Source organism: Petaurus breviceps, unplaced genomic scaffold (genome assembly GCF_028583685.1).
Source record: "Petaurus breviceps papuanus isolate PSGF00001 unplaced genomic scaffold, PetGlider_PUasm1.0 90752, whole genome shotgun sequence".
NCBI lineage: Eukaryota > Metazoa > Chordata > Mammalia > Diprotodontia > Petauridae > Petaurus > Petaurus breviceps.
The window spans coordinates 11575215-11598211 of record NW_027187336.1 but is presented as its reverse complement, the minus strand read 5'-3'; the positions used below and the strand labels follow the sequence as shown (position 1 = coordinate 11598211).

Sequence of the window (22997 nt, the reverse complement as noted above, 5' to 3'; positions counted from 1 at the left end):
CTGTATCTTCTTTGGTCCTAAATTCTTCCATTATTCATAAATATTACAGATAAACTATTTCACACTCTCTTAATTTGCTCATGGTATCACCCTTTATGTGTAAATCATGTACCCATTTTGACCTTATATTGGCTTATGGTGTGAGGTATTGGGTCTATATCTAGGTTCTGCCATACTGTTTTCTAGTTTTCCCAGTAGTTACTGTCAAATAATGAGTTTTTGTTCCAAAAGCTTGACTCTTTGTGTTTATTATATACTAGATTACTATGGTCATTTACTATATTGTAATTTGTACCTAATCTATTCCACTGATTCACCACTCTATTTCTTAGCCAGTACCAGACTGTTTTGGATAAATACCACATTATAATACAGTTTAAGATCTGGTATGGATAGACCAACCTATTTCACATTTTTTTTTCATTGATTCCCTTGATATCCTTGAGCTTTTGTTCTTCTAGGTGAATTTTGTTATTATTTTTTCTAGCTCTTTAAAATAATTTTTTGATAGTTTGATTATAAAAGAACTAAATAGATTAATTTAGGCAAAATTGTTGTTTTTATTATATTGGCTCAGCCTACCCATGAGCAATTAATATTTTCCCAATGGTTTAGATCTGACTTTATTTGTATGAAAAGTGTTTTATAGTTATGTTCATATAATCCCTGGGTTTGTCTTGGCAAGTAGAAGCTTAAGTATTTTATGTTATCTACAACTCTTTTAAATGGAATTTCTCTATTTCTTGCTGCTGGACTTTTTGGGTAATATATAGAAATGCTGATGATTTATGTGGGTTTATTTTCTATCCTGCTATGGCTGTTAATAATTTCAAGTGTTTTTTTTTTTGGTTGATTCTCTAGGATTTTCTATATGACATCATATAATCTGCAAAGAGCAATAGTTTTGTTTCCTCACTACCTATCTAATTCCTTTAATTTCTTTTTCTTTTCTTATTGATATAGCTAATATTTTTAGTACAGTATTAAATAATAGAGGTGATAATGGGCATCCTTGCTTCACCTCTGATTGTATTGGGGTGGCTTCTAGATTATACCCATTACAGATAATGCTTGCTGATGGTTTTAGATAAATATTACCTATCATTTTAAGGTAATCTTCATTTATTCCTATGCTCTCTAGTGTTTTTAATAGTAATGGGTGCTGTATTTTGGCAAAGGCTTTTTCTGAATCTATTGAGATAATCATATAATTTCTGTTGTTTTTGTTATTGATATGGTGAATTATTCTGATAGTTTTCCTAATATTGAACCAGCCCTGTATTGCTGACATAAATACCACCTGGTCATAGTGTATGATCCTTGTGATATGTTGCTGTAATCACTTTGCTAGTATTTTCTTCAAAACTTTTGCATCAATATTCATTAGGGAAACCAGTCTATTATTTTCTTTCTCTGTTTTTGCTCTTCCTGATTTGAGTATCAACACCATATTTTGTTGTAAAAGAAATTTGATAGGACTCCTTCTTTGCCTATTTTCCCAAATAGTCTATGTAGTATTGGGATTAATTGCTCTTTAAATGTTTGGTAGAATTTATTTGTTAATCCATCTAGACCTGGGGATTTTTTCTTAAGAAGTTCATTAATAGCTTGTTCAATTTCTTTTTCTATGATTGGGTTATTCAAGTACTTTATTTCTTCTGTTGATCTGGGTAATTTATATTTTTGTAGATATTCATTAATTTCATTTAGATTGTCAAATTTATTGGCATATAATTGTGCAAAACAGCTCCTAATGATTGTCTTAATTTCCTCTTCATTGGAGGTGCATTCACCCCTTTCATTTTTGATACTAGTAATTTGGTTTCTTCTTTCCTTTTTAAATCAAATTAACCAATGGTTTATCTATCTTACTGTTTTTTTTCCCATAAAACCAGCTTCTAGTTTTATTTATTAGTTCAATGATTTTCATACTTTCAATTTTATTAATCTCTCCTTTGGTTTTCAGGATTTCCAATTTAATGTTTAATTGTGGGTTTTTAATTTGTTCTTTTTCTAGTTTTTTACTTGCATGCCCAATTCATCGATCTTTTCTTTCTCTATTTTATTGATGTAAGCAATTAGAGATATAAATTTTCCCATAAGTACAAATTTGGCTGAATCCCATAAATTTTGGTATGTTGCCTCGTTGTTGTCATTTTCTTCAATAAAATTATCAATTGTTTATATGATTTGTTCTATGACCACTTGCTTTTCAGGGTAAAATTATTTAATTTCCAATTAATTTTTAATTTCTTTTTTCATTATCCATTATTGAATGTAATTTTATTATGCTTTGATATGAAAAGGATGCATTTACTATTTCTGCTTTTTGCATTTGTTTGTGAGGTTTTTATGTCCTAATACATAGTTAATTTTGATGTAGATGCCATGTACTGCCAAGAAAAAGGTATGTTGCTTTCTAGCCATGTACTGCCAAGAAAAAGGTATGTTGCTTTCTATTCCCGTTCAGTTTTTTCCAGAGATCTATCATATCTAATTTTTCCAGAATTTTATTCATCTCCTTAACTTCTTTCTTCTTTAGTTTTTGGTTACATTTATCTAATTCTGACAGAGGAAAGCTGAGGTCCCCCACTAGTATAGCTTTATTATCTATTTTCTCCTGTAACTCATTCAACTTCTCCTTCAAAAATTTAGATGCCATATCATTTGGTACATATGTTTAGTGTTGCTATGACTTCATTGTCTGTGGTATCTTTCAGTAAGATATAGTTTCCTTCTTTATCTCTTTTAATTAGATCTATTTTTGCTTTTGCTTTATCTGGGATTATAATTGCTATCCCTACTTTCTTTGCTACAGCTGAAGCATAATAGATTCTGTTCTAGCCCCTTACCTTTACCCTGTGTGCATCTCTCTGCTTCAAATGTATTTCTTGTAAACCAAATGCTGTAGGGTTCTGATTTTTAATTCATTTTGCTATCCACTTCTATTTTATGGATGAGTTCATCCCATTCACATTTAGTTATGATAACTAACTGTATTCTTCCTTTGTTTATCCCCTCCCCTTACACTCCATCCTTGACTTCCTCACAAGTATTTTACTTCTGATCACTGCCTTCCCCAATATGCCCTTCCTTTTATCAGTCCCACCCTCCCCCTTCTATTATCTCATTCCATTTTTATTTCCTTATAGGGTAAGAGAGATTTCTATAACCAATGGTGTATATTATATATACACATATATAATATATATAGTACATACACAACTGTGTAACTAAGTGTGCATATTATCCCCCTTTTGAGCCAACTTTGATAAGAGTAAGGTTTAAGCTTTGCCCATCACCACCTCCATCTTACCCTCCATTAAAACAGTGGCTTTCTCAAATTTAGCTCAGCTGGTCTTTGGACAAGAGTCAGCCAGTCTCACTGTTAGGGCTGCATTTGAAGCCTTTTCAGTTTGGAGAATGAACATGTTAGAACCTCAGCTCTGATGACTAAGCCTTCAAGAAACCCAGGGTCACCTCCAAGTCCCAGTTAGACATTTGAGTGTTTGGAAGAAGATCTTCAACACCATTTATTGAAAGTCTACTGTGTTCTAGGTACTGAGGACAAAAATAGGAATAACACATAATCCCTGTCCTCAAAGAGTTTATAATCTAGGTGGGGACATGGAATATTTTTGTAAAGTACTGATAGTGTACTCACATAGCCTTAGGGGTAATGTCTGCAGAAGGGAAAAGAGGCTTTCTTTTCTTATTGTGTCTGGGGATGTGGGAGTGATGCAATTTTAGCCTCAGGTTTTTCATAGCAACAGCTAGCGGAGTCATTACCTTCTCCCCACTTTTGGCTCCCTGGATGGCTTCCTAGATTGCCACTGCACACTCTCCAGTTTGTCACATGAGGCAGCCAACCATAGTCAGTCTGTCTCTAGTGTAATGTATCTGTAGCCAAAGAAGTTTACAAAGTTGTGCAAGTCTGCTGTAATCTCTTTATTCTAGTGCTTATACTCTCCTAGATTGTTTTTTGTTTATGCTTTTCACTTATTCATTCATTCAAACACTCATTTGTATTTTAGTTAAGCACCTACTATGGTTTGTAAACACCTACTGTGACTATGAAGAGTCATAACATTTGGCATTTGCTTAATAAATAATAAATAAAAGGTGCTTAATGCTTGATTGATAAGGGTGGTTCGTGCTCCATGGAGTTTTCTGTCTGATAAATTATCAGTAGTTGTTCAAGTCTCTGTGTGGTGCTGATACATTTTTCTAATTGATTCTCAGATCTTCAAACTGATGGCCCAGAACGAGGGGTCTTTAGCCATTGTCCTTTTATCTTACTGTAGGTTTCTAGGTAGTTTGGGAAGGTCTGAAGGAAAGTAGGTCTACAGCGCTTTTGTGCTGTCTTCATTATTGTATACCTGTGAAGCCTGAATAATCTATAAACTGCCAGAAAATGGAACTATTTTTTTTTTTTTCTTAAAGCAATCGTGGCTAAGTAACTTGCTCAAGGTTACACGGCCAGTTATTTCTGGGTGTGGTGCTAAGTATCAGAGCCCAGATTCGATCCCAGGTCATCCCGATTCTGGGGCCGGTGCTCTTACTCTCTGTGCTACCTGGCCGCCCCTAAATGGAACTATTTCTAATTGAATTGTCTCACCAAGATTCTGAAGATTACCTAGCAAGATAGAGTGCTAGACACCGAAATCCTCTCTTGAGCTGAACTGAACTCTTTCGAGCATTCAGACTCTACTGCAGAGAGTGCAATTCCAATGGGCAGGTCATGTAGCCCAAATGCCAAATGCACATTTACCCAAAAAGTATGAAACAGTTGCACACGGTAAATGCTCACATGGAGGCAGAAATCGTACAACGACACTTTCAAGGTCTCTCTGAAGAATTTTAGTATTGATTGTGAGACATGGGAGATACTGGCACAGGACTGCCCAGCATGGCATGCCCATAAAGAAGGCACTGTGCTCCATGAGCAAAGTAACCTGCTATAGCACAAAGGAAACGTGAAATATGCAAATCTAGAGATATCTTCAGTCCAAATGGATTATTTGTGCCCAACCTGTGACAGAGCTTTCCAGGCTCATATTGGACTGATCAGTCAGAGTTAAACACACAGTAATCTTGATCCCAACATCGTGATGTCACTGCTCCTCTGAGTACAAAAAAATAACAATAACAATAGACTTCTAGGGGGAGTGGTCTTCAACTTAATTGCTCTGGATGGGGAATTCTATCTTTGTGTAGTCTTCAGCTTTCTATGTGTTTCCATGCAACCTGGTGATTTTTATGGGTTGCTTTCAAACAGACCAACAAATGTTAGCTATTATTAACACATTCATGTGGTTCTTACTTCAATATTCTTTTTTTTAAATTTTTAAAAATTAATTTGTTTGTTTCCTTTTAGTTTACAGGATTCAATTCCACAATTCCTTGAGTTTCACATTTTGTCCCCCTCCTTCCCCTCCCCTCCATGGCGGCATATAGTCAAGTATAGGATCTGTAAATACTTTCACATTATACATTAGTCAGGTTATAAAGACAGATTGTATCAGCTGGAATTAAAAATGGTAAAGAGGACATAAAACCAAACAAGAAAAGGAAAAAGATCAGGTATTTTGCTTCCATCTGGATATAAACTCAGTTCTTTCTAGTTCTTTCTCTGGATGCACACATCTCTCTCCATCATGAGTCTTTTGGGATTGACTTATATGACTGCATTGCTGAGAAGAGTCCAGTCTATCAAAGTTGGTCATCACACATACGTTGTGTCTGTAATTGTGTACAAATTTCTCCTGGTTCTACTCTTCTCACTCAGCATCAGTTCGTAAAAGCCTCTCCAGGTAAATATGAAGACCATCTGTTCCTCGTTTCTTATAGCACAGTAGTATTCTATAACATGCATATATCACAACTTGTTCAGACATTCCCCAATTGATGGGCACCCCCTTAATTTCCAATTCTTTGCCACCACAAAAAGAGCTGCTATAAACATTTTTGTACATATGGGTCTTCCTCCCACTTCTGTGATCTCTTTGGGATATAACCCTAGGAGTGGTATTGCTGGGTCAAAGGATATGAAAGTATTTACAGCCCTTTGGGCATAATTCCAGATTGCTCTCCAGAAAGGCTGGATCAATTCACAACTCCACCAGCAATGCATTAGTGTTCCAATTTGCCCACATCCTCTCCAGCATTTGTCATTTTCCTGTTTTGTCATCTTAGCCACTGATTGGCTAACAGTCTGATACTGTTGAGATGTGGTACCTCAGGGTTGTCTTACTTCAATATTCTTAAATCAGGCAATGTTTCTCTTACAGTTTTGAGAAAAACTCCTAGATTATGGCCCTTTACATTAGTCCTTTCCCTTCTATGTCTAGTTCTGTAGGTATTGAAAAATAAAATTTTGTAATGCATATTTGGTAGAACATTTTATAGTACAATTTGGTAATACATATTATCATTATTTTTTAATTTGCTTTTTGGAGGGAGGAAGGCAGGGCAATTGGGGTTAAGTGACTTACCCAAGGTCACATGGGGTAATACACATTATTAAGAAGGTATAAAGCAATATCCTAAAAATTGACTACATTATAATCCTGAGACTAAAGTAATACATTTGTTTGTTGATAAACATACACATATAATTATGGTGCAAAATAATTAGTACAAAATTAGTACAGCATGAACAGTGAAGACAAAATATTATGAGTTCAGAGAAGGGAGAGATCATTTCCAGTAGAGGGTGAAGGATTCATGGAAAAGGAGGCATGTAAGTTTTACCTTGAGAAAAGACAGAATTTCAATAGATGGATGTCTAAGGAAAGAACTGCATTTCCCATGATGTTCCAGGCCTCAATGTAAACCTTGAAGTTCTCAGCACTTCAATTTTCATGAGATTGTATGTCTACAGAATGAAGTGTCTGTGTTAGGGGGGGAATGGGGAAATCTTAGAAGAATGGGGAGCTGAATCTGGTGGTGCATGAGGGCAGTCCTTGTAGGTGGGGAGGATGGGGCTGGTGGATGTTTTCAGTGCAGGAGCTCTGAACAATAGAGCCAAGCTGATTGATTGGAGATTTGCACTGATTTGGGCTCCAATGTCATGAGCCCCTTGGGAGCAAAGGGCCACCAGGTGGCCTAAGGGAGGGTGAGGCATCTAAGGGTGGAAAAAGGGAGTTAGTCAAGGCTTCTGTGCTTATCAATATTGGGATCTTGGACAGTGAGTAGCTGCTCTGCTTTCAGCCTAGGTAAGTTAGAGAGAGCTAGTCTCAAAATAAAATGAAGCAAAATGAAACACTGGAGCTATGAGGCTAACTTGGTCAAGGTGATTGGGTACAGGAAGAAGTCTCAGCATAGTCTGCTAGTGGCTGAGAGTAAACTGAGCAAGAAAGAGAGTGAGATTGAATGTGCGTGTGTGTAGATAGATACAGAGAGAGAGGTGATAGATATTAATTAGACCCCTATTTTATTCCAATCAGTATTAATCAGTTTGATATGATTCCATAGGAGTAGTGATTATAAATTCTGTATACTAGGCCCTAGAGCTGTGAATTGCAGGCTGTAAATTTACTTGCTTAACCTCTGCTCTTGTTATGTTGACCAAGTCTGGCATGTTGGTGGTGACTCAATTACATGGAAAGCCCCCCAGCTATTTTTGTTGCCCTTCTGTCATTCCTTTATTGCCCAACATGGGGAGATAACCATGAGCACTTGGCCAGTGAGTGATCCTGGTTGCTGGCATGTGGTCTACCTTTCTACCAGCCATGTAGATGTTTTGACATCTCTTTATCAGTACAGCCCATGGCTTGGTAGGACCTCCTGAAAGATCAAGAAAGATTTGTTAAGGTCTGCTCACTGGTCCATTTGTCAACCAATGGGATTCTGTATTTTGTGAAGACCCTGCTAGAGGGTCAAGGGCAAGGTCTGTTCACCAGTAAGACTCTGTATTTTCCATCTGCTCTACCTGTATCGTCTGGGTATCAAGCACTATAAAGCTAAGGCCCTGGAGGAAGTGGGCATCTTAGATCAGGAAGAAGATCTGAGGTCCACTTCATTAGAGGGGCCATGTACCCTTTAATAAAGTGCCATGGGCTCAGAGCTCTCCTTCAGTGGTTTTTCTTTCAGATTGCACAATTTTGAAATCGAGAGAGAGCAAGCAAGAGAGACCCTTTTATTCTACTACTCTGTTGCAACTGAGACTTTGGAAAGTGTCAGATGCTGCAAGAAGTTTAGTATACTATAAGAATGACTCTTCCCAACTGGGTCTGGCTTCCTCCCAGTGTTGAAGAGCAGTAGTTTCAGGAGGAGAATGTTTCCTTCACTAAATTTTTTTTATTAAGGGATGCAACCCTAATCTATAGCACATGAATGCTGACAGTGTCTTCTTAATTCTTCACTGGTTGTTTTGGTCCCAGTTAGACGTTTTGCTTTTAAAAATGTGTACTTCTTGGGGTGGCTAGGTGGCACAGTGAATAAAGCACCAGCCCTGGAGTGAGGAGAACCTGAGTTCAAATGTGGCCTCAGACACTTGACACACTTACTAGCTGTGTGACCTTAGGCAAGTCACTTAACCCCAATTGCCCTGCCTTCCCCCCTCCAAAAAGCAGGAAAAAAAGGTATGCTCCTTGCCTGGCCTGCTACTATGGTACAAATTAGTTTAGATGAATTTATAGAGGCATGGGAGTGGGAACCCAATAGGGTACACCTCTATTATCTATTATCTATTATCTAACTCCAAATTGAACGCAGTTATCTATGTGAACAGAACTGAGTTGTAGAGAGAGCTAGAAAGGGCATTATAGGTGGAAGGAATGAAATGACCAAAGATATAGAGGCACGAAGGCACAAAGTATGTTCAGAGAAAGGCTGGAAATGTCTTTGAAGACAGCGATTGAGCATCTTATACTTCTCTCCCAGGCTTCAGGACAATACTTCCAGCTGTCTCCTGGCCCCTTCTTTATCTTCACTGGCAACTCAAACTTAACATTCCCCAAACTAAACTCATCCCCCCCCCCCAAAACCTGTTTCCTCTTGATTTTTGTATTTATCAGTTGCACCAGTCTCCCATTTATCTTGGGAAATTTAAGTTATCTTTGACTTCCCATCAGTCTCTCCTTGTCCACTTATTAAATTTTATTCTTTCAACCTCCACACTCACTTGTTTTCCCTTCTCTCCATTCCAAGGACTACCACTATCATTGCCTCTCATCTGCAGTGTTCAATAGTTTGAGCTCCATTATAACCTTAATCCATTTTATGCACAATAACCTGATTTGTTTTCCTAAAACATAGTTTTGATTATCTCACTTTTTTGCTAAAATTTTTTCAAAGGCTCACCATTACCTCCTGAACATAGCTCACTCTTTAGCTAGGATTCAAGGCCTCTGTGCCTTGGCCTCAGCCCATCTTCTGATCACTTTTCCTCATGCATCCTCTGCTAGGCAGGTAACACTCCCTGCTATTCCTTGTACTGTATCTGCTTTGGAATTCCCCATCTTTATGCTTCTGGCTCACTTTGGTTTTTTTGCTTCCCTGAACAGCTTTGCCAGTTTAATCCCTCTCCATCTTTCAAGGACCAGGTTAAATATCACCTACTTCAGAAAAACTTACCTGCCTCTCCCAGCAAGAAATTATCCCACTTGCCTTTTCCTCTACTTCTCTTACTTGATTTTCAAAATCCTTTTTGAGCTCCTGCATGGCCTGCAACAAATTCATATTTTTTTAATGGAGGCTTTTGATGCAGGAGTTTTGGCTTTGTTGTCTTCTTCTGGTTGTATGTTTTGTTCTTTTTTGTCACCAAAGTAAGATTCTATAGTCTGATTTTTCCCCCCTCTGTTCATTTTCCCAGCTAATTACTTGACTTTTGAGCTCTTTGCCAAGGTAGGACTCTGCTTCCAGAGTGGAGAGTGCTCTGTCCTGTTTCTGGGTTTTGTGCAGCTGTTATTAAAGCTATGTCTAGGCACTTGTAAATTTTCAGGAGAATCTTGCCTCGGTGCTAGTAAGGAGATCTTTACAATTGTCCTATGATCAGCTGCTTGATCTCCCCACCATCTGTGGACCTAGGGCTCCTGAAGCAGCTGCTGCTACTGCTGCTACCTCTACTGCCCTGGGACTGGACAATGCTCTACTCTCACCCAAGGCCAACAGTTTCCCCCCTGACCTTCTACTTTGTCTTTGGTGTTTGTGGGTTGAGAAGTCTGGAAACTGCCACAGCTGCCAGTGATTCAGTCCCCTGAGGCCTGTTCTGGCATGGCCCACACGGGACTGTGCTGCACTTCCAGCCTGGTGTGATAGATCCTTCCTGTCGGCCTGCCAGGCTGTCTTCAGCTAGAGATGTGTTTCACTCCTGTCATTTTGTGGGTCCTATAAGTCTAAAATTTGTGGAGAGGAATTTTTTTACAGGTATTTGGGTGTTTGGGGGAAGAGCTCAAGCAAGTTCCTGCTTTTACTCTACCATCTTGGCTCCACCCCCCTGCCTTTTGAATTAATGTAACATTTTGTACCTCATTGCATTTCCAGATTCTACCATGTTATAGCTTATGTATGCAGTGTCTCCCTCATTATAGACTCTAAGCTCCTTGAAGGCAGGCTTTATTTCTTATTATTTTTTTTTCTAAAATGTAGAACATAGAGCAGTTAACAATTGTGTTTCAATTTTGAATACTCTATCCCTCACCACCTAGCGACTTACTACCTTCTTATTACTTAACCTCCATATTGAGATCACCAATTTCCCTAGAACCTCTAGAAATACTTGTGCTGTAAGATCTGACTTTGTAGAACACATAATTGAAGAACCACATTATCATATTGAAAAAAAAGTTGCCTTTCTTTCATATGCACAAGAGGGATACTGGCATACTGCGGAATGGATGGGGAAAGGGAAAGGGAGTATTTATATAGCACCTACCATGTATCAGGCACGGTGCTAAGGAAGCACTCTGTGAATGTCATCTGATTCTTACAACTCAGGGAGATAGGTGATGTTGTCACCATTTTACAGATGAAGAAACTGTGTTTAACAGAGGTCGAGTCACGTGGCTTGTGTCTGAGGCCCAATTTAAACCAAGTGTTCCAGACTCCAGGCCCAGTGCTGTACCTACTGTCACCCAGCTGCCTCCTGCTAGTGACATGATTATAGAGTTCAGGATGTGAGCACATATGGGGAGTTGGGGTTGGCCTCTGTAGGTCTGACTCCAAGTAATTTGCGGCATGGATGACAGGTCTGACGTTTGCTTCTTCCCCACGCCATTTTCCCCGGGACTGTGGTTATTTCAGACTACGCCATGCACATTGATGTATTCTTATACCTTATCCTATCCCCTTCCAATGCTAGCTCCCATTTATGGTCTTGTCTTTGCCCATTAATTAGAATATATGGTCTTTGACTATAGGAACTGTCTTATTATCGCCACTCTTTTGCTTAGCACAACACCTGAGACATAATCAACACTTAGAAGTTGCCCATTCATTCAGTCATCATATATGGTAATTTATAGTCAGATGGACAGGTAATGGCCAGGGGGAAAATGAGGTCCACATGGACCCAGGAACCCTTTCTCTCCTTCTGTGTCCTAGACAATGTGTAAAGTTCTTTTTGCCCCATTGATGCAGTCTTTGTTGTCACACTAACCTTTTATGGTCAGGTTCTTTTTGTGGTTACTGTCTGCTCATCTTTCCAGCCTCTTTCTTGAATTTTAACTTTATGTTAGAGTTGGGCTCTGCTCACCTCAGGCTGGGGAGGCACTGTGTCAACTTCAGGCTTTCATCGTTAGTTCTGAGTGTCTGCTAGTTTTCAGCACTTCCAAAGTGGTGCTAAGTTGGGAGAGGTGTAGTAACTGCACTCTGGGTCTGTGAGCAAACACATGTACTATTTTATGCCCTGAAGCTGACCAGAGGCTCTGCTTCCTCGCAGCCAGGGTCTCTGGTGTGCCAGTGTTCCTCCTCATCCTGGACTGCGACCTGGAACTGAGTTCAGGCAATGCAATAGAGCCCTGCACCCAGTGCCAGCAAAGGGTCCCCCTGCATTCTCCTTTTGACCAACTGTCTGTGGGCTGAGAGCCCCAGAAGTAGTTGCTACAGATGTGGTTGCCCTTAAGGCCTGTTGCTGGCTTGCACTAGGGTGTGGGGCCTTACTTTTGGCCTGCTGGGAAGAATTTGTTTTGAAGAGTTACTTTGCAGGGGAATTTGGGAGAGGTTAGGTGAGTCCCTGCCTTCGCTCTGCCTCCTGATACCATATTAGCAGCAGCACTAACAAGTCCATGGCTAGTTCCTCTACTTGAGCTGTATCCTTCCTAGGAATGCTGAGAAGAAAAGACCCAACGAGCTGGAGAAAAAGAAGTTCAGACACAGGGGAGAGGAGGTAGACGTGGATGCCATTTCTTGGAAAGCCACATTGTAGTTTTCCCCCTCCCTACAACATGGAACCTTCTAGTCCCAGGGAAGTGGTGCACAGAGGTAAAAGCAACGATGAGCTCCTGGGTCAAGCTGGGCTTTATAGAACATGCGCTGCCAGAGCTGGAGTTCTTGGATCAGTCTAATACTATAAGCAATTATTAGGTACCTAGTACATGTAAGACACTGTTAGGTGCTAGTGACATACACACAAAAACAGAACCAGCCATGGATAGACCTGCTTCAAATTAGGAGCTGCAGATGCACAAGAATTGTGAGGTCATCACTAGGAGCAAAGACCCCACCCTTCACTAGTGGTCAGTCAGGTGAACTTTGCAGATACAGGGAGGGTGGCTTTCTCCTAGTGAGAAGGTGCCCCACCCAGGAGAGGGCTATGATTGTAGGGACTGGTGGGGAAGGTGGAGGCCCACATTTCTCGTTTTCCTGGCTTTCTGTGTGTATAATATGACTTTATTTCTGTTGACCATAACTACAAGATTGTGGTCAGTGTTCATGTTGTGTTTTCATTCATCTTGCCTCTACCCAGCCTCTTGCATGGCTATTACTCTATCCCAGGTGACTATGGCCTTCTTGGTTGCCAAAGGCACTAGACTTTTTTTTCATTCCTTATGCTCCCCTTTCTCTTTGTGGCCTCTGACACTGAACTCCCTTCTTGAAACTCTCCAACTCCTATTACAGTACACTATCCTGGTCATCCTTTCACTTCTCTGACAGATTCCTCCTTTTTGTTGCACACCTTAAATGTAGACAAATGTTCCCTTTAAGTGTCTTCTCTTACTTAACTGTCTCCTGACCATTTCATCTCTCTCCATGGCCTCATAAACAGTTACTATGTGGACATTACCTTCCATTTACATTTTGTACGACTTACATGCATGATTTTTTGCATGTTGTTTCTCCCAATGAAACGGCCATCTTTGTATCCCTAGAACTTAGCATACAGTAAGAACTTAAAAAGGGTTTATTGCCTGACTAATCCCAAATCTCTATCTCCAGTCCTGGGCCTTTCTTCAAAATTACAGTACATATTTCTAGCTGCCTGTTAGACAGTGGCACTTCAAGCTCATTAGGCAACAGGGACCTAATAAAGTTTTTCCTTTTATTTTTAAACAGAGGAGTAGCAAGGTCAGGTCTATGCATTAGAAGATCATTTAGGTAGCTGTGTGAGGGATGGATTAGAGAGGGGGAGACAAGAGACTGAAGATAGAGTGATCAACGAGTGTATGGCAGGCATGACAGGACATCTAGGTGATGTTAAGTAGGCAAAGGAAAATGTAGGACTGGTACTGAGGGGAAGAAGGGGCTGGAAATGCATACATATATTTGGGAGTCAGGTGCATATATATGATAATCTAAGTCATCAGAGAGGATTATATGCAAAAGGACAATGTATAGAGAGAAGGGAGCCAAGGACAGAATCTGGCTGGGGGCTGGGGGGGAGAGACACACGACTGGGTGTATATGATACCTCTTTTTAGGAAGAAACCAGCAAAGAGAAAAAAGGAATGAGAGAACCAGGAAAGAATCTTATGGAAGCCAATGGAGGAGGGTATACAAAAAGCAGGGTAAATTAACAGGCATCACTGGTCAATAGTATCAAATGTAGCAAAGTCAAAGTAAATCAATACTGATTAAAGGGACTCATCCAGTCAGTTTCCAAGTCCTTTAGATTCTACCTCTACAATGACTCTCTATTTCCATTCCATCCTAGTTCTGTTTCAGGTCCTTATAACCCCTACAGAATGACTTCAGCTCTACCTGTTTTCTAGCTATATTTAAAAGCATTCAAATGTCACCTTCTTCTAAACTTAATCAATACACGTTTATTAAGTGCCAACCACAATGAAGCACTGTACTAAGCAGTGGAGATTCAGACAATTTTGTACAGATAAGATTATGTTGAGGATAAATTGGATATAATCAACAAAAGCTTTCTTTGATGCCCATAACTAGAAATAGCCTTTCACTAGATCTCTCAGAATGTTTTATAATTTTCTAATGTACTTTAATATTCTGTTCTGTGTCTTATCTTTTCCACCAGACTGTTACCTCTACAGGGGCATGGGATGCATTTTATTCAACTTTGCATTGCTCACAGCACTTTGCACATATTAGGTATTCAATAAATATTTCTTGAATAACCATACTAAAGGCTGGACAACAAGTAATCGGTGATGCTTCTTAAAACCACTGACAGGCTAAAAAAAATTAAGTGCTATTAAAAAAGGACGTGAAATCATTGTGCTGTTGCTCAGTCTTTCTGCCTAAGGAGGAGGTTGGCCGATGGATATATGCTTGAGACATTAAGTGACTACTTTAATGACACTGACTCCAAAATAAATCAACGTTGTAAGCAGATCTGGGAGACTGCATGCTTGTGGGGAAAAGACTGCTTAATTTATGAGAAAGTAGCGGAGACTTTGGTAAAGATAGATAGTGGAAGTGCTGAAGTTCGCTCTGGTGTTTCCTAGAGTACAGGGACTTTGAATAGGTCATACTGTGTGCCCATTCTCTATTTCCCCTAACAGTCCATATGCTTACATTGAGATGAAAGAATCTTAGTTGCTTTATTTAATGAGGCTGGATGCTATGACTTAACTTTAAAAAACTTCAGGTGTTTCAATACATTTTCTAAAACACCAATCATCAGTAGAGCCACTTCTTCCAGGACTATCTGGGCCTTTGAATAATTGCTCCATGGGAGTTTCCTAAAGCATGGAGGTAGTGCATAATAGTGGGAAAAGCAATGAAACTGAAATTGGGAGAATCTGGATTTGCTACATATGATCTCATGTGACCGTAGACAAGTTCCTTCCTTTCTCTGGGCTTCAGGGGGCTCATCTGTAAAATGAAGGGGTTATACCAGATAATTCCCAAAGCCTTTCCTAGCTCTGAATGTATGATTTGAGGATAAATGCTTGTAAAATTGGTGATTTGTATAATACTAAGACTTTCCAGAAGGGCTGACTCTGGGAAAGAGGGATTAAAGAGAATATTCAGAGAAAGAAGAAATAAAACAGAATCATGTTTCTCTTCATGTGTCTCATATGCTGGCTCGAGGCCACAGGGGAACTCAGCCTGTTTTGTTGGTCTTTTGTCCTTGTAATTGAAAGGTTGAGGTCAGGGCTTAAATGATCATAGGAATACAGGACAGAATTGAATAAAAGTGTTCCAGCAAGTGGAAAACCAATAGATGATTGTCATGGCTTTTACTCCAAATCCAAATGGCTTCTTTTCAAATCCTTTGAAGATTGCAAGATTCCATATGATAGTATATTCTCTAACATTTAGAGATCCTACTCTCTAGATGCTGGGAGGTCAGTATTCATCATCAGTCTAGATTCAAAGGATTCCAGGGGTCAAGGTGGTTTCTGGGCTACCTTTCATTTAGGTCTGCTTCTGCTTAGATGTGAGGAGTCAGGCTGGCTCAGGCCTGCCATAGTATGAATCTGATATTCTGAACTAGAGAGAAATATGTGACTTCACCATCTGAACCCTGTAGGATAGGATGGCATCAAACTGGTCCCCAGGGAAGTTAGGGTGGGCAGTATGATGATCTTCTATCTTAGCGATGTCTTAACTGCTTCAAGAAAGTGAAATAGCTAAAAGGCATGCGTCATCATGGAGGAAGCAAATGATTTATAAATAAATGATTAGCCCCAGAAGAGATTATTCGCAAACACCAAATTCTTCAGAACAAAACAACAACAAAAAATGAAGATTTTTTTTTGGCCTGCACATGAATTCCATCTTTTTAACATTGTCCTCCCTTAGCTGGCTTGCTAGAGAATACATGAAGAATTACAAGTTGCAGGCTATGCAAATGGCAAGGGAAAGATTAATGCTGGGGATAAAAATAAGCTAGTGTGTGTGTGTGTGTGTGTATTTATTGGCAAAAGACTACACAACAGAAGTGGTGTTAAAGATATATTATGATTCAAAAAAGGAGATGAGGTGGTTATGTAGTCACCATGAGAGAATCCAATGAATGGATGGCCTGTGTTACTTATTGGAATTTCTTGTGGAAGGTACAGGGGAGGACATGGAGCCAAGGCCATGTGGCATAGCTGGATTGCAACCTGCACCCCTGTAGGGAGTCCCTATCACAGAATCACAGGAATACTGAGCCCAGTAATTTTCCACTTTTGATTAGAATTCATTTACTGAGGGTATGAAATTCTATGAATCATACTGCAAGAGGTGACAACTAAATGACATACTAAGAAACAAGAAAAATATGATTTTTGAGGTAGTTTCCAAAATGCATGGCATATGTTTTATAAAAATTAGATTCATTAATGTTACTAGGAGGTTATGGCTATCCTCATTAAAATGCACAGTACTTTTATATTTGTAAACATTTATTCTTCTGAACTGAAAAGGCTTGCATCAGCACACATTGTACAGCCTTGCAAATTACACAGAAATTGAAAAAAAAGTTTCTCGTTCTGCAGTGCAATGAATCTTTGATGTCCAGTGATCCGCTGCAAACAATGAAAACAAATTTAAACCATTTACGAATTTTCTAGCACTTGACAAATGCATTTCCTTATGGTGACCAGAGATAAGATCCATATGGAGGGGAAGGTAAATAAGTGGCACAGTTATCTGGGGGACATACGTTTAAGATTCATCGTTTTTACCCTCTGACTTAAAAAAAAAAGAAAAAGAAAAATAGAAATGTTTTTAGTTTACTTTCTTCCTGTTTAAGAAGGATTCCTATTCCCCTTAGAGAACCTCTCTGCTAAATGGTTTGGTTAAAATGAGTTAAGAACAGAATTTATTTACAATTAACATTCACATTGTCTGAATATATTGAATAAAGAAAGGACTTTGTGAACAAATTCTATCATTGCCGAAAAGTGTGTGGTTGGAAATTCAGAGGAACAGGAATCTTCTAGGTAAGGATTCTTTTCATTCACCCACCAAGAAAAAGAGAATGAATAGTTTTGGCTCAGATAGTCTACCTCTTGCATCCTTCCCACATCCAAGATGGGTCACAGTGTCCTGGCTGCAAAAAGGATAGGAAATACAGCTTCCAATACGGCTATTTATGGAGAAGAAAAATTTGCTGTACAATAGAGCTTTGGATCTGATACAAGAATTCAGAAATATAAAACAAAACAACTATAAAAGTTAGCGGCATTTTAACAGCATCCCTCAGAGAAAGCTGCTACTTTGTATCAGGTTGGTAGGAATTCTGGTCATCTGGGGTCAACTGTGTATCTCTCTTTCTGTCCCCTTTAATGGATCACTGGCCTTTCTTCGAATGCTATCATGCCATGACCAATTGTCCCAGGAGTCTCTATAATGTTAATAGAAGCTCCAAACATCAAGCTAATCAAGGACGGCAGAAGACAGAGGTGTCATAAAGGCTGACAGTTCAGTAGTAGATCTGCTACTGAGAACTTGCCCTTTCTAGGATATGAAAGTCATAGTGCTTCTTGCTTGTCCTCAGCTTAAACTTGTTAACTGAGTTAATTTGTTTCTTCAGTGCGTTCTGGGCAGCTGAAATGGAGGGGAATGTTGCTAGAACTGTGTATGTGGAGGCCAAGTCACTAGGTTTACATTGTTCTGTCTTCACCGCACCATCTCCACTGCCACAGTAGAGAGAATGGTGGCGCAGAGGTGTCTGAGACTGGGGATCCCGGAGCCAGCGGATCTTGGCACCAATTTTAAAGAGTTCTCCAAAAAGCTTCTCAGCTTCTACACGGGTTATCCCATCAGGTAGTTCTGTAATCTCTAAGACCTTTCCAACAGCTGCAATGAGAAGATTATAGAATTAAATTATTTTTGTTACCAAATGCAGAGAAGACTACTGAACACACAGATTTTGATCATGAGAATGGTCTGATCTTCTAGACTAACTGGTCATTCATATACATATATATAAAATACATATACATGATATATATATATACACACACACACACACACACACACACACACACACGTGTACATATTGCAAAGTCACCCAATAACAGCCATCATTTTATATCAATCCTAGTCAGTGCTTCTGTACATCATGCTAAGGGCACTGACCCAGCTGCCAGTGTCATTTCTGTCACAAATGATGCTGGAGACCAGGGATTTTTCATTTTTTCTGGGTCAAGGACCCTTTTGGCAGTCTAGTGAAACCTGTGGGCAACTCTCAGAACATTTATAGAAAATAAAATGCACAGAATTACAAAGAAGCCAATTACGTTGGGCAAGTTATTAAAAAAAAATATATATATATTTAACCCTCCCACCCCACAAAAAAAAAACAAGTTCATGGACTTTAGCCTATAGACCGAAGGCTGGTAAAGTAGAAAAAACCAAAGAAAAATGGACTTAAGTCAGGAGATCTAGAGTCTTGTTCTTTCACTAAATTAAATAAAACAGATTTGTGACTCTGGGCAAGCCATTTTTCCTCATGTATGTTTCCTCATCTGTAAAACCCTTCTATCATATTGGTTCAAACATAGTTCATTCCCAAACAGAGTCCAGAGCTGTAAAATTAAATCTCTTTGGGGAAAGACACTAAAGTTCAGTTTTGTTCATGATGTAGTCATACACTGAAAAATAACACCAATGTTAGATTGTAGTTGGTTTTTTACAAGTCAGATTTTGGGAAAAAAAATTGCCTGCTTTTAGACCAACATGGAGATACCCATCCTAATTACCCCAAACTTATTTTGGGATGGTTTCTTTTAATGATTGCTTCACTAGGCAGCCAACAATAGAATTATGCCCAATTTCCCCCAAATGATCTACCTGCTTCTCCTGCGCCAAGGTCAGTGGAAGCAGCCTTTTTAGCTTGTTTCCTTCCTCGATTTCCATGCCTGCTTCCAGGCTGACACTGAAGAGTCAGAAATGGATCATTATAAACAATACCAATTTTTCAGAAAAAGTATAAGTTCTTAATGTTTAAAAATAATGCAAACTTAAGAAAGGGTGCAGCAGATCTAATGCAGTTTGGATTGTAAATCATTTGGGAAAATAAGAAGCCGCAATTATGTTCCTTCTGTTCAAATGCAGGCCTCCCCTCCCAACCCTGTCTTAGTGGAAGGGCAGTTTCTTTCTTTCCCTATTATTATTATTTATTATAAGCAGGCATAGTTCAATTTATTTGTTTATAAAAAAAACTATGTGGTTGCCACAGCAGCTGCCTGGGTCCTCTGGACAGATACTCAAGTGTGAGTCTTCACAATATGGTTGGTGAATTCCTGATACAGTCTCCTTCCACAGGTCTGGGGTTAGATAGCTGTATGTTTTGGTGATGGCATCAAAGGTAGCTTGAGCAAAGTTGCCCAGAGTGGCAGTACAGCCTCTCGCAGAAGTGTAGCAGTCATCAATTCCAGCCATCATCAGCAGCTTCTTAGGCACAGGAGCTGAGACAATGCCTGTACCTCTAGGGGCAGGGATCAAGAGAACCAGAACCGACCCACATCACCCAGTGACCTTGCAGGGTACTGTGTGAGGCTTGCCAATCTTGTTCCCCCAGTAGCCACGTCTCACAGGGACGATGGACAGCTTGGCCAGAATGATAGCACCACGAACAGCTGTGGCCACTTCCCTGGAGCACTTGACACCCAGACCAACATGGCCATTGTAGTCACCAATGGCCACAAAAGCCTTGAACCTGGTACGTTGTCCAGCTTTAGTTTGTTTCTGAACAGGCATGATCTTCAGAACCTCATCTTTCAATGAAGATCCCAGGAAGAAATCTATGATTTCAGACTCCTTGATAGGAAGAGAGAAAAGATACATCTCTTCCAAAGACCTGATCTTCATGTCCTTGACTAGCTGGCCCAGCTTAGTGACAGGAATCCACTCCTTGTCTTTTGGCCTTTCCTCCCCGGCCCCCGCAGCCACGACCATGGCCCTGGCCTTGACCTCGGCCCCCACTGCCGAAGCCACCGTGGAAGCTGCCCCAGCCTCTGACGCCAGGGCCTCCGGGGCCTCCTGCAGCACTGGTGTCGTCCGCTATTTGGTGTTCACTAGAAGTAGAAGCTCTTTCCCTATTATCAATGCCCTCTCCTATGATATTTTTCATGAGTATTACTCTGACTCCCTACCACATAGTAAGGTTATGCTTTAAACTGCTACTCAAGAGCAGTATGTTTGCATTGAGCGGCCTATACACTGCCCCCACCCCCTCCCCTGCCCAGGTACTCTCTGTGACTAATGATAACATTTATAAGCCAGCTGGCTGGAGTACAGATCTTTTCTAATATAGGGACTGAATTCACAATCTTGGTTTCATAAATCCCAAGCTCTAATCAATGGAAAAATCTGGGTTAAACAACTGTCTTCCCCACCTGTTGGCTGGGAATGTGTCCATGTAGAATAGAAGGAGGGTTATATTGCAGTGGTTGGCCCAGTAAGGGATATCTGGAATCACCTGGAAAGCAACAAGAATATTTTTCTTTTTAAAATTATGTTATCAATAGAAAAACGGTAATTTTAACTTATGAAACTTTTCTCAGTATGAGGACAGTTGAAGGGAATATAAATGTGTATATATATATATATATATGTAAACATACATATATATGTCTATATAGGAGGGTATATGGGCATATGAGTACATATGTGAGAGTGTGCATATGTGTGTACAGGTACACATAAACAGAGGGCACAGGACCAATTGAATAGGAAGGGATAATACTTAAAAGGTGAAATTAAGAGGTGAGAGAGGAATATAATGAGAGGAGATGGGGAGAGACAAAATGGGGTAAATTATCTCATATAGAAGAGGCAAGGGAAAACTGTTACAATGGAGGGGAAGAGCAGGAAGGTGAAAGGGAATGGGTCAACTTTATTCTCATTGAATTTGGCTTAGGGAGGGAATGACATATACACTAAATAGGGTATCTCGCCCTACAGGAGAGTAAGGGGGAAGGGGATGAGAGGGAGGATGATGGGAGGGCAGGTTGGGAGGGAGGGAAGTTAGAAGCACACACTTTTGAAAAGGGACAGGGTCAAAGTAGAGAATAGAACAAGTGGGGAGCGGGATAGGATGGAGGGAAATATAGTCAGTCTTTCACAATATATCCACTATGAAAATATTTTGCATAGCTACACATGTACAACCTATGTTAAACTGCTTTTCTTCCCAGTAAGGGTGGGTGACAAGGGAGGAAGGGAAAGAATCTGGAATTCAAAGTTTTAAAATAAAATATTTTTAAAAAAGTTATTTTTTTTTACATTAAACTGGGAAATAAGATATACAGCCACTGGGGTATAGAGGTCCATCTTGCCCTACTGGAAAGTTGGAGGGGGGATGGGGGAGGATACAGGAGAAAGCAGATTGGGGGAGGGAATATACAGTGGGATCACTTTTCTGGGTGGTGTGTAGGAGAAAGACAGGGAGAAAATTTGTAACTCAAAATCTTGTGGAAATGGAATGATGTAAACAAAAAATAAACAAAATTTAATTTAAAAAAAAAGGAAGAAAATTATGTTATCATTTCCCAGCTTTCTATTTAGAGCAAGGGAAAATGTTTTTGACAGAAAAAACACTGTAATATTGGAGGGAGAAATAAATTGGGGTTAAAAAGGGGAAAATTCCTAAAGAAAAGCATGGTATAAATTTCTCACTCTGTCAGATGCCTGTTCCTAATTGTTACAGAAATAGCAGCTATGCAATTCACTGACAATTCTCAGGATCCATCAGTCTCTAGCTCACTAGCCCTGCAGTACTGGTTGAAGACTACACACAGGCGAGCTTAGGTCTGAGTGGCATAGTTGCTGGCTAGGTAACACTTTGGGGGACAGGAACAGTGTGGGTTGTTGTCCTTGGATACATTGAAAATGCTTAAAATCAAAGTTAAAAACACTTATCTAAGGATTAAAATGATGGGTTTTTGTTTTTGTAAGCAATGAATATGTTTTAAAGAGGAAACGGACAAAAGCTTCAGGAAAATTCACAAAACTACTGGACAAAATATGTGAAGGTGGATGCTTTTTTGGACTGGACTTGTGTTATCTGTAAAAGGAGCTCCCTATGCCCATGCAGAATGTTGCTCCTCTGCTACACTCAGAGAGTACATGGGAACCCTGAGAAGTCAGTCAGTCACAGTCAATAAATATTAAGCTCCTACTGTGTGCCAGGCACTGTTGATACAAAGAAAGGCAAAAGACAGTCCCTGAATTTGAGGAATTCACAGGCTAAGAGGGGAGATAAAATACAAATGACTATGTACAAACAAGATGCACTCAGAGTAAACTGGAAGTAATTAACAGAGGAAAGGCATCTGAATGATGGGGCTTCAGAAAAAGCTCCCTGTAGAAGGTGGGATTTGAACTGGGATGTGAAGGAAGCCAGGGAAGCCAGGAGGAGAAGATGAAGAGGGAGGGCATTCCAAGCGTAGGTGATAGTCAGTGCTTACAATGGCCTGGAGGTGATATGGAGCCTTGACTTTACTGAGGAGGGCGATGACATCGTCAGACACGCCCTTTTAGAAGATCACTTGGACAGCAGAATGAAAGATGGATTGAAGTGGGGAGAGAATTGAGGCAGGCAGATCAACCAGCAAGCCATTGCAATAGCCCAGGAATGAGGTAATGAGGGATTGCACCAGGGTGGTGTCACTGTTAGAAGACAGAAGGGGGCGTATTAGAGAAAT

General features: G+C 39.8%; 1 protein-coding gene across 10 annotated transcripts in view; it reads right to left on the bottom strand.

Moving 5' to 3' along the window:
* Positions 1 to 16727: 16727 nt before the first annotated feature.
* R3HDM1 (R3H domain containing 1) overlaps positions 16728 to 22997 on the bottom strand; it is a 100915-nt gene continuing 94645 nt past the window's right edge. For all 10 annotated transcript variants that reach the window (XM_069067834.1, XM_069067837.1, XM_069067838.1 and 7 more), the window contains 3 exons: positions 20688 to 20770; positions 19141 to 19225; positions 16728 to 18144 (listed from right to left, as the gene is read on the bottom strand). In XM_069067834.1, the coding sequence (XP_068923935.1) occupies positions 17783 to 18144; positions 19141 to 19225; positions 20688 to 20770 (530 nt within the window). In that variant the 3' untranslated portion in view covers positions 16728 to 17782. The remainder of the gene's footprint in view (positions 18145 to 19140; positions 19226 to 20687; positions 20771 to 22997) is intronic.